This window comes from Equus caballus, chromosome 9 (assembly GCF_041296265.1).
Source record: "Equus caballus isolate H_3958 breed thoroughbred chromosome 9, TB-T2T, whole genome shotgun sequence".
NCBI lineage: Eukaryota > Metazoa > Chordata > Mammalia > Perissodactyla > Equidae > Equus > Equus caballus.
In genome coordinates, this window is record NC_091692.1 from 53986346 (window position 1) to 53998410 (window position 12065).

A 12065-nucleotide genomic window follows, 5' to 3' on the forward strand; every position below is an offset into this window, starting at 1 on the left:
GATATATAATTACATCAACTCGCTTAATACTACCCGTGAGTTACTACCATTTTGTTTTGTTTTGTTTTTCGCTGAGGAAGATTTGCCCTGAGCTAACATTCTTGGCAACCTTCCTCTATTTTTCAGTATGTGGCCACCAGCACAGAATGGCTACTAACAGAGTGGTAGATCCACACCCAGGAACCAAACCCCGTCCGCCAAAGCAAAGCATGCGAAGTTAACCACTAGGCCACCCAGGCTGGCCTGAGTTACTATTGTTTTTATTCTTATCTTACATATTAGAGAACTGAGCCAGGACGAGGTTGCCCAAATAAGCTGCAGAGCTGAGAATGGAACCCAGGCAGTGTGGCTCCAGCTATGCTCTTATTCACTAGGCTATACCACCTTATTCTATCCTGGTCTATGAGACAAGAGAAAACCAGATACCTAAATCAGATATTCAACAGGACAAAGGAGAATGAATACTTAGGAATTTATGGGAAGCTCAGTTAGGAAGTAAAAAGAAGGGGGTGAAGCAAGGTAGATGGACCCACGTAAACTGAGATGAAGGTCACATAAGAGTAGCAAGAGTTCCATGGGCTGCCTGGGGCTGGCAAAAAGGCTCTCCTCTATTTTAGAGAATAGAGGAGGCTGGAAAGATCCAGGAGCTATGAAGAACCAGTTTCTGGCACACTATGAAGTTTTTCCTTTATTACATAAAAACCAGATAATGCAAGATTAAATAAAACTCCACAATACTGTTAACATGAGTTTTTATATCCAGCCCACATCACTTTGGGAACTTCATTGGCTAACAAGCAGATATGCTTAATAAATCAAAGTAAACGCACTGTTTGATACTAGGCAGGATAAGTGCAAATCTACCCGATATCACCTTCAATGAAACTTGTAGAAGCCTCAGGCTTTATGGCTCTGTTCCCATAAAGAGCGGATATGTGTGGAAGGAGGCAAGTGAAGAAGCCCTCCGGATGTCTTCTAACAACAGAATGGCAATGCCACCCCAAGCCTAACCTTATCTCACAGAGGCGGAAACTGAGTCTCAAAAAGAGGAAATGACTTGGACGGAGGTCCTCTGACTCCAATCCAGTGCTCCTTCCACTTCTGTGGGCTGCATTGTACCCTCTTCCTTGTAACCACTCAGCGCAAAGGAAACAATACCGATTTCAAAGCCCCTCAGAGAATGTGAGCACACGTCTACTCTATAGGAAAAAGAATTCCTTCATCACAACGGCCTCTTGCAGCTGTTTAGACCAGCTCCTCTCCGGGACCTGAGAGGTGTTCAGAAAATGATAATAACCGAGTTAACGCTCCTAAAGTCCGGAAAGCATCAAATGAACGAGGCCACAGATACGCTCGGGTTGCCCTGCCTTATATCCTAGATTGGGGCGAACTGCAGGGAATTTAGTTTCCCGTTGGGCTGGGAGCCGCCCCCGCAGCCTATCCTACGAAGCCTGGGCCCACCGGCGAAGCGCGGGGGGAAGCTCGGCCCCCAGGTCGCCCATGCGCACGGCCAGTCCCCGGCCAAGGTACCAGGACTCGCGGAAGCCCGCCCAGCGGGGCATAGTCGGCGCCCGAAGCCGTAGTCGGCGCCCGAGGTCGTGCACTCGTGGGGATGCTGGGGCTGACCTAGGCGCTTCCCCCCTGCCAAACCACCGCCAGGCCGGCCACCTCCGCCCCGCTCCGCCGCCCCTAGCTCCCAACACCCGCGCGGCCCCACCTTCCACCGGCGGCCGGGCGCGGTCACGTGAGGCGGGCCCGTGCAACCAATGGGCTGCTCGCGCCGAATGGAAGGGATTGTCTGACCCCCGTGACGTCACAAAGCTGGCGAGAGGCGCGGTGCGCTTCCGCCCCCGCCCTCCGCTCGCCTCCTCCCCGCCCACCCGCCATTGCGCAGCCAATCGGAAGACGGGAAGCGCTCCAGCCCGAACGTTCGGGCGGGGCAGGGTGGCGGCCCGGAGGAGCAGGGGCGCGGAGTGGGCCGGCCGGGGTCGCGGGGCCTCGCTCCGGGGAGTTGTGCCGGCCTGCGTGGAGGGAGCGCCGGGTAGTGCTGCCGCCGCCTCCTCGTCGAGAAGAAGCGGCTTCTTCCCTGGCGTGCCCGGTTCGTATTCCGTACTCCTGGCCCCGAGCCGCCCCGTCCGGAATCCTCCTCCAGCCTCCCGAAGTTGTGAGGGGGCGCCCGGTGCGCGTAGAGAGCGGCGGCCGCGGGCGTGCGGAGGCCGGCCGGGGCGGGGGAGGAACGAACCCCGGAGCGCCAGGTGCGCGCGGGGCGTCGGGGCTGCGGGCGGGTGTGGCGGCTCTGGGGGCAGCCGCGGGCTCGGGATGCGGGGGCGGGCCCGCTGTCAGTGCCGGGGGCGCTGTGGGGACCCGCGGAAGGGGGAGCTCCGGGGACGTGAGGCGCAGGTGGCGCGGCGTCTCTGCATGAGGGTCCCTCCTTAGACGCCCCGGGGTCAGGGGTGAGCCCACGGACAGCCCGCCGCGGGCGACCCCTGGTCTTCTGGATTGAAGCCCGGGCAGCGGGAAGAGGATGCCGCGCTGCCGGGGAGTGCGTGCCTGGCCTGGATGTAGGGGCTGGTCCCGGGGCGCGTCTCTGCTCGCGTCTAGGACTCCGCCGCCTCGGGCTGTAACTCTGCTTCTCCCGCGGGGTGGGTTGGTTTGGTTTCCCTCTTCTCCCCACCCCTTTCTCCCTCCTCCATCTTCTCCCCTCCCAGCCTCATTCACCGGGCTGGAGCGAGACCTCGCCCCTCCTCTCCTCCCGCCTCCCCCGCCGCCGCCTCTTCTAATGAGCATCTCTGCCTTGCTTTCAATGGGCCGGTGCTGCTGTCGCTGCTGCTGCCCGCGCGGGTTGTGGATGTTGTCGGCTCCGTGTTGTGATGACAGGAGAATGTGTGTGTGTCCCGGGCCCAGACGAATTGGTAGGTATTCCCCTAACTACCTGCGTTGGGTACCCAGAAAGGATGGTGACTGATTTTGTGTGTGGATGATTGTAGGTGGGTCGCCGTGGAATTAAGGGGTGAGACGGATAGACAAAGGGGCAAAAGCATCCTGGACTGAGATAGCTTTGATGCCTTAGTGAGTGCAGTTTTCAGATAGGGACAAAGGAAACTAATCAAAAGTGCTGGCTTGGGGCTTCGTGTCTTCTGAAGGAAGCCGATTTCTTCCTTCATCGAGAGATAACGGGAGCTGTGAAATGGCTAGGCATTTCCAGAAAATGCTGAAAAATCGCAGAGAGTCTTGATGCAGGGTGTTTAATGTAATCAGATTACATAAACCGAGGTTCTGACACATTTAATGACTAGTATAGCATTTTTTTCATTTACACCGAAAGCAAAGCTAAAGAACTCTGGAGTCAGTGCAGTAACAGCGTTTTCTAATTAATTTGCTCCATGGCTTTACTGATGAAGTGGAATCTTTTCATGGCACAGGCTCTGCTGAGCACATTAGTAAGAATGGATGGGTCTCTCTCCTGGTTCCGGTTGCAGTGCACCTTTCCTGTTAGTCTTAGTCATTGGCAAAATCAGCCAAATCTGCTAAAATCGGCCAAATCCGTCTCAGATGCTGCATATAATGTGACTGAGTCTGGATCATGGGATAGGAACTTTTTGGTGAAATTGTGGTTAGAAATTACTTGAGAATTTGACACTGCTCTAGTTTACAAGTGCACCTTGTTGCTGTTCTCATTGCCTAATCAAGAGCCTTCTACTTTCTTAATTTAGCAAGTTTGTGAGTAAAAATTTTGATTTCATGGGTTTTTGCTGTTGTTGAATCACAGGATATTCAGAAAGATACTCAGAGTCTTTGAATGCTTATAGTTTTTGAAAGCATTTGAAAGTACTTTGACTTCCAAGGGTATCTGGTCTGATGGAGAGAATATATAAGTTGTACTGGTGATGATAGAACATTCATTAATCACAGAGCAGGGTTTTCATAAATTCCAGTTTGCCTAAGAATTTGTCTTTTGAAGGCATGTTGGGAGTTGGGGCGTTAGGATACCTTCTCAGTCCATGTGCTTATCTCCTAAATAACTGAAAGTTACAGTTGATAAAATGCACTCTCTGCTTTTTTGTTTTTAATCTGGAGAACTTTTGCCTTGAAGGAAAAATGTAGTATATTGTTTATTTGAGTGCTTGCTGTTTCAGTTTACATATTATTCAAAGCATCTGCTGCATGAATCATTAGTTCTTTTACCACAATATTTCATTCATTTTGCAGTTAACTATGAAAGCAGAAAAATTGTAAAAACAAAGGAATTTAAGGAAAGTGCAGGTTTCCCCGGACTTAGTTCTTGATTACACATCATAGAACGAAATCTTGTTGTGCAGCTGTGAAACTCCCCTCCCAAACACACACCCATAGTATTTTGATTCAATCTGCATTCCATACAGAAACAAACATATTTTTTTCCCTGTAAGATTCTTAAATTTTAATGGAAGCACAAATGCAAGCTTATATAAAGTTATAGAGGAAATTTCTTTTCATTAAGAGTACCATCTGTTTACATTTTTAGTAATAGAAAATCTTTATGCAAAGCATGAAATTAGTTAATGTGCTTTCTGCATGCAAACCTAACAAGATATGGTTTATGTCTGGAAGCCAGTGTCATGCGGCCCAACATTTGAGCACATCTCCTGGCTCAGTCATGTCCACTTCACCTTTGGATGACTTTCAGGTATTCAGTTTGAAGTGCTGTTATTTAAGTGGTTAGCCTTGATAGAGTCCTGTTCTTCTGGAATTCCTATTTTTCATTGCGGCATTTCAGAATGGTTATTTAGTTATTGATCTTATTTCCAAAATTCTAATCATTACTTTCTATTGCCTAATTTTGTCTTCAATTATGTAAACAAATCCTTTCTTAAATAGTGCAGTTAATGGTACTTTCTATCACTTGCAAGAGGGGCTCCATATGACTGGCTTATGCAGTGCTTGTTACAGAAGCAAACAAGAATCAGTTGTTATTCAGTGTTTGGTTTTCTCTGTTCCCTCACAATCCACTTATCACTTCTTCTCAAATTACTCTTCAAAAGAGGGTACATGAAAATAATGTACTGTATAGGTAACACTGTCTATGATATTTGTAACTTTTTTTTTGTAATGGGTTCAACCTTATTAAGGAAGAGTTGATATTAGTACTGAAATGGTTTTATTTTCCTTATTCCTTTTTGTTTACTGCATTTATCCCTTATTTAAAGTTTTCTTTCTTTTTTTTTTTTTTGAGGAAGATTAGCCCTGAGCTAACTACCGCCAGTCCTCCTCTTTTTTGCCGAGGAAGCCTGGCCCTGAGCTAACATTGTGCCCATCTTCCTCTACTTTATATGTGGGACGGCTACCGTAGCATGGCGGCGCCAAGCAGTGCCATGTCTGCAGCCAGGATCTGAACCGGCAAACCCCAGGCCACTGAGAAGCGCTGCGCCACTGGGCTGGCCCCCTTATTTAAAGTATTTCTAAAACCGATTTCTTTATAGACCAAATGAATACTTTGAAAATACCTCAAAAGTTCAGGGGAAATATGTTATTGAGGAAGAAGAGGAATTTTTTTTTCATAAATTATCTGGATTAATGATACACATTTATTACATTTTCTAGATAAATGCCCGGCAGAATATTTTCAGTGTCATATAGTCAGTGATATGATTTTGTTTTGTTCATTTTTATAATGCTGTACCTTTTTTATCCAAACTTTAGACTATTATTTTCACTGTTTATTGCTTTCCGAGGCAAATAGATACCCCCCTCTTTTTTTAATGTAAGAGAAGGGGCCAGCCCGGTGGCACAGCGGTTAAGTGCACATGTTCAGCTTCGGCTGCCTAGGGTTCACTGGTTCAGATCCCGGGTGCCGACATGGCACCGCTTGGCACACCATACTGTGGTAGGCGTCCCACATATAAAGTAGAGGAAGATGGGCACGGATGTTAGCTCAAGGGCCAGTCTTCCTCAGCAAAAAAGAGGAGGATTGGCAGCAATTAGCTCAGGGCTAATCTTCCAAAAAAAAATTATGTAAGAGAAAATATTTTTCTAGGGGTGAATTCTACTTGGGATTCATAATAGATACAAATAATATTTCTATATCTTTCCCTTATGGCTGATAAACAGGAAAATGCTAGCAAGTTAATTAAATTCCAAAACTGAGACCATTTATGTTACTAACAAACTTTTAGAACTATTAGAATACTTAAACTTTCTTATCATGAAGGACACAGTAAAATTAAACAATGAATAAATGAAACCTGCATTTGTATTGCAAACCTGCATTTCTATACAGCCTGCATTGTATTTCACTTCAACAAATGCTTTTCATAAAGCCAGGGAGTTCTAGAAGCGGCCTTAGATAGTATCTGCTCCGATGTGTTCACTTCCAGCTTACGAAAGTGAGGCTCAAAGAGGGGAGCCGTCTTTTCCAGGATCATTTGGCAAGTTGGTGGCAGACCTCTGTCTCTAAGCTCACCAAATTGGCACAGCGGTCTAGAGAAGCATTGTTTGCAAGATTATCCACTTGGATGCAGGAAGGGAATATTGGAATTTCTATTTTTATTCATTATATAAAGTTTTTTCTGTATATATTATAATGAACATTATATTAATACAGTAGTGTATGTGTATAGCTTACAAAATAATTCATGAATATACATGTTGGGGACGTATCCTAACACTTCTTTGGAGAAAGACATATGTATCAAATGCTCACAATTGACCACAGATCTAGAAACAGGATCTTCATAAATGGGAGAAATCCCCGTGTGATATGGGAGATCTAAGGCCATTTTTAAGGATAGGGAGGAGAGTAATTGGCCAGGTAGACTGCCACTGCCTAATGTTATATAACTGTCGTCTCCTCAGCTTCCCCCAGCCAAATCTATTGTACATTCTGCACAGTTTGTGCTGCACAAAGAAATATGAAGAAAAGAGAACAGACTAGGTTACGGTTCAGTCCTGGCTCCCTTAATGATTGGGAGCTGTGCTTAGCGGAATATACCCTGTAGAAATAGTACATCATGGGTGTATAAAATATAGTGCCTCTCAGCACAGGGTTTGCAACGTAGATTCACCTGGTAAATATTTGTTATAAAAGCAAAGATAGATTAAGTAATCTGAAACTTAACTCTTCTCTGTGTGTATCTGTGTAATTTGCTGTCTAGGAATCCCAGTCAGAAGTTCCAGCCTGCCACTATTCTCTGATGCCATGCCAGGACCAACTCAACTGTTTTTTCCTCTGATCCGTAACTGTGAGCTGAGCAGAATCTATGGCACTGCGTGTTACTGCCACCACAAACATCTCTGCTGCTCATCCCCTTACCTTCCTCAAAGTCGCCTGAGGTACACATCCCACCCTGCGTATGCTACCTTTTGCCGGCCGAAGGACAACTGGTGGCAGTACACCCAAGGAAGAAGATATGCTTCCACACCGCAGAAGTTTTACCTCACACCTCCTCAAGTCAACAGCATCCTGAAAGCTAATGAATATAGTTTCAAAGTGCCAGAATTTGATGGCAAAAATGTCAGTTCTGTCCTTGGGTTTGACAGCAATCAGCTGCCTGCAAATGCACCCATCGAGGACCGGAGAAGTGCAGCAACCTGCTTGCAGACCAGAGGGATGCTTTTAGGGGTTTTTGATGGCCATGCAGGCTGTGCTTGTTCCCAGGCAGTCAGTGAAAGACTCTTTTATTATATTGCTGTCTCTTTGTTACCTCATGAGACTTTGCTAGAGATTGAAAATGCAGTGGAGAGTGGTCGGGCACTGCTACCCATTCTCCAGTGGCACAAGCACCCCAATGATTACTTCAGTAAGGAGGCGTCCAAACTGTATTTTAACAGCTTGAGGACTTACTGGCAAGAGCTTATAGACCTCAACACTGGGGAGTCAACTGATATTGATGTTAAGGAGGCTTTAATTAATGCTTTCAAGAGGCTTGATAATGACATCTCCTTGGAGGCTCAAGTCGGTGATCCCAATTCTTTCCTCAACTACCTGGTACTTCGAGTGGCATTTTCTGGGGCCACCGCTTGTGTAGCCCATGTGGATGGTGTTGACCTTCATGTGGCCAATACCGGTGATAGCAGAGCCATGCTGGGTGTTCAGGAAGAGGACGGCTCTTGGTCAGCAGTCACTCTCTCTAATGACCACAATGCTCAGAATGAAAGAGAACTGGAACGACTGAAATTGGAACACCCGAAGAATGAGGCCAAGAGTGTGGTGAAACAGGATCGGCTGCTTGGCTTGCTGATGCCTTTTAGGGCTTTTGGAGATGTCAAGTTCAAATGGAGCATTGACCTTCAAAAGAGAGTGATAGAATCTGGCCCAGACCAGTTGAATGACAATGAATATACCAAGTTTATCCCTCCTAATTATTACACACCTCCTTATCTCACTGCTGAGCCAGAGGTGACTTACCACCGATTAAGGCCACAGGATAAGTTTCTGGTGTTGGCTACTGATGGGTTGTGGGAGACAATGCATAGACAGGATGTGGTCAGGATTGTGGGTGAGTACCTAACAGGCATGCATCACCAACAGCCAATAGCTGTTGGTGGCTACAAGGTAACTCTGGGACAGATGCATGGCCTTTTAACAGAAAGGAGAGCCAAGATGTCCTCGGTATTTGAGGATCAGAATGCAGCAACCCATCTCATTCGCCATGCTGTGGGCAACAACGAGTTTGGGGCTGTTGATCACGAGCGCCTCTCCAAAATGCTTAGTCTTCCCGAAGAGCTTGCTCGGATGTACAGAGATGACATTACAATCATTGTAGTTCAGTTCAATTCTCATGTCGTAGGGGCATATCAAAACCAGGAATAGTGAGTGGATCTTACCCTGGCAATTCTCAAATGAAATAGATTTAAAGGGCAGATAGATTTTTAAAAGATACTAGTACAATAAACATTTCCAGTAGGTCATTCTAAGCATTTACCCATTTGATACTCTAGCTAGTCAAGTACTCCAGGTTGACTTTGCAGCAGGGTGGCAGGATCATGAGAGTTTCATTCTGCCTAGCTTGGACCTCATAGCACCTGCATTTGAGGCAAGTCAGTTCCTTATTGCAGATGTCTTGTGGCATTGGCTTCTTTTATCAATCTGAGAAAATCAGGATGACCTAGCAAGTAGACTCTTGAATGGGCCGAAAGCAAGGATCTTGCTGGGCGTATTCTTTTGGTAAAAGGGAAGAAACATTACTGTTCACACCTGCAGACCCATTTTGTCACTAAGATTCCAGTGTACCTGAGATCATTTATTTATTGCATGATTTCCTAGATATACGATCTGTGCATGATTCATATAAATTTATTTTAACCTGAAGTGATTTTCAGATCCAGTGCTTTAAGCCATAAATGACCAAGAACTAAGCAACCTCCCTTCCCCACCGCTGAGTACTTAATGTAATTGAAACATTTTCTATTTTTTCACTCACTTGAAGACAATAAACATTTTTAGTTTCATCTACCCTTACATTGATGTTAAATAAAAAAGATTTTTTTCAGTTTGTATTAATGAAGAACTTTATTTAGTTTGAAATAAAAAGATCCATAATAAAAAGGAGGGATTGATATGTTCAGTTGCTGTCATCTATAGCGACCAGCGCACCACTCTTATCATGTAATCTCCAAAGGCTTGGCGTGCTGTAAGTGTGTGGTGGGTAGACTGCTGCCGGGAAATCATACTTCTAATTTAGTAGTGATGAGAATTTTCATCACTTTTGGGAATCTTAAGGGTGACGTATAAAATAAGTTTAAATATCAATTTGGGGAGTGAGGTTTAATGTTACCTTCCATTGAGATGGCAGAGGAAGTTTTTGTTTTCCCCCACTTAGACATAGGTCAATTAAAATATTTGGTTTCAAAATTACTAAATGCTTTAAACATATTATAGCTTATAAATAGGACTGTTAAGATATATACATGAGAAATTTTAAACGAACTATTGTGCATGCCTGATGCTTCTTTAATAGAACACTTAGTAGCATCAAGTGTTGTTTGCAGCAGTCTCCGCAATTATATGCAGTCCCTTCTAATGATATATCAAAGTAAATGAAAATAAATATATTCAGATCGGCTTTTGAGAGCTTATTTGATATGCATCAAATGGCATTTTGTTCCTGTGTTTAATGGTGATCTGTGTACAGCTGTGCATGTATTTTCATCTTTTATTCTATCATCACTATTAAAAGATTGGCTATGACTATGTTTGAGATTCATATAGATTTTAATACAACACATGATTAGCTTTCCCTTGTGTAATTAGTTGAGGGGTCTGTAGGAGTCCTTTTGGATTTCTGTAGAATATGAACTAAATGTTCAAGGACTCCCTCTGGACTGTGGACACTAAAGCATTGTAGAACTCTTGACTGCAGAACTTGTTCCAGTTGAAAAATAAACTCAGGAAGATTGTACCTCAGAATATCATCTACTGTTTGTTTTCTGAGGTTTTTTTGTTTTTTTCTGTTTTTTTTTTTTTTCTTAAGTCAGCTTGGAACTTTTCTTCCAGGCAGCATTTTGGAGGGGGAAAGGCTGTACTATATATTTATTTCTAAATGTTTTGAAAAAGACTTCATCTTTTAATGAAATATATATAGACTGCAGCAGCAACTAAAACCCATTTTCAGGCTACTATTTGAATTTCTTTTGGACACCATCACTGAAGAGTTCCATATTACTATATACTTAATAAAAGTCTTGTCTGTATATAGTGTTTAGTTTCCTGTGGTCATAATCAAGATAGTAATTCTTATTATTACACAAGAAACTTGGTCTGCAGTCCAAAAACCAGTCTACTCTCTGTAGAAATGAAAATGCAATGTGGAGTTGACATTGTGGAAATGAAAATAATTGGATGTTAGAAATCTGAATGTACTCTCATCTAAAAGCAGTTGTGATTTTATTGTAATTGGTTGTCACTGTGATGTGATATCTGGAATTAAAGAATACATGTAAACTTTCATGGTATTTAGCCTTTCTTAAACTTTTCCTTATTTAAACTTTCTAACATGTATCAACTTCTGTATTTGTATTTAATCAGTGGCTCATGATATTTATAATACGCCCATCACTAGTCAATGGAATGGGGGTATGGTACATAGTACTTGGTAGAAAAACTGTCTTATAGAGGATGTATCTGTGTGAAGAAGTGAGAAGTTTATAATGTAGAGAATGGTCAGAGAAATGCCCACAGTGAATTAAAGCTTCATGTCTGCTTTCTGAATGGCCTGTGTTTTTCATAATAGTTAAACTCATTAAATACTTTCTACGGTGGTAGATTATACTTTAAGATCCAGTAGGTAAATAGTACTTTTTTAAAAAAACTGAAGTATAATTTACTTTCAATAAAATGCGTAGATTTTAAATATACAGTTTGTGATTTGGTAACTACAACCCCAATAAAGGTATAGAACTTTTCCATTACTCCAGAAAATTCCCTCATGCCCCTTTCCAGTAAATCTCTCCCCAGGTAACTATTGTTCTGACTTCTATCATGATAGATTAATGTTGCTTGATCTAGAAATTCATATAAATTAAATCATATAATATGTACTCTTTTGTGTCTGACTTTTGTTCAATTTTTAAAGATTCATTTATGTTGAGTGTATTCACAGTCTCTTCCTTGTTACCAAATATCGTTCCATTGTATGAATATACCATAATTTACCTTTAGTTGATGGGCATTGTTAGTCCTACCCCCCATTTTAAAGCTAACTTTTAGATTAGCAATTCTCAGAAATACTGTTTGGTTGAGGAGAGCTTTAACTTTGCAAAAACAATTACTGGTGAGTTTTATGTTCTATACCTTAAAGGTGGGACTTTTTTTTTAATGCCCTTTAAACAAGTGTTGAAAATTTTTCTTGGTGATAAATCTGGAGTTAGGAAGTGGTCCTTTGCTGTTGACCTCTATGGACCTCTCCCACTGAGCATTTTGTTGAGTTAATTAAGTTCATTAAATGATTGCACTAATGAGTATCGTATAAGAAAAAGGCAAATTATACCTTGGTTTTTGATGGTTTTGGTTTATCACTCCATCAGTCATTGCTCTGATTAGGGATGAGGAAGGAAATAGATTAAATGCCGACTGTTAAATTAGGACTGGG

At 43.3% G+C, this 12065-nt stretch overlaps 1 protein-coding gene across 5 annotated transcripts; it reads left to right on the forward strand.

Annotated features, from left to right (window-relative positions):
- Positions 1-1823: 1823 nt before the first annotated feature.
- On the forward strand, positions 1824-11185 carry PDP1 (pyruvate dehydrogenase phosphatase catalytic subunit 1). 5 transcript variants are annotated; one of them, XM_023648689.2, is made up of 3 exons: positions 1864-2098; positions 2878-2912; positions 7131-11185. In XM_023648689.2, exons 2-3 carry the CDS (start codon positions 2882-2884, stop codon positions 8786-8788), a joined length of 1689 nt encoding a protein of 562 aa, XP_023504457.1. In that variant the 5' UTR covers positions 1864-2098; positions 2878-2881; the 3' UTR covers positions 8789-11185. The 5 variants fall into 5 exon arrangements, with proteins under 5 accessions (XP_005613252.2, XP_023504457.1, XP_023504459.1 ...); XM_023648691.2 differs by having other exon boundaries at positions 1903-2255; XM_023648690.2 differs by lacking the exon at positions 1864-2098 and adding an exon at positions 2278-2642.
- Positions 11186-12065: the final 880 nt, after the last annotated feature.

What these genes read in the sequence shown, in the direction of transcription:
- PDP1 (XM_023648689.2), top strand. Translation starts at nt 2,882, where the DNA reads ATGTGTGTGTGTCCCGGGCCCAGACGAATTG. An exon ending in TCCCGGGCCCAGACGAATTG is followed by an intron (nt 2,913 to 7,130) that starts GTAGGTATTCCC and finishes TTTGCTGTCTAG; the next exon opens with GAATCCCAGTCAGAAGTTCC.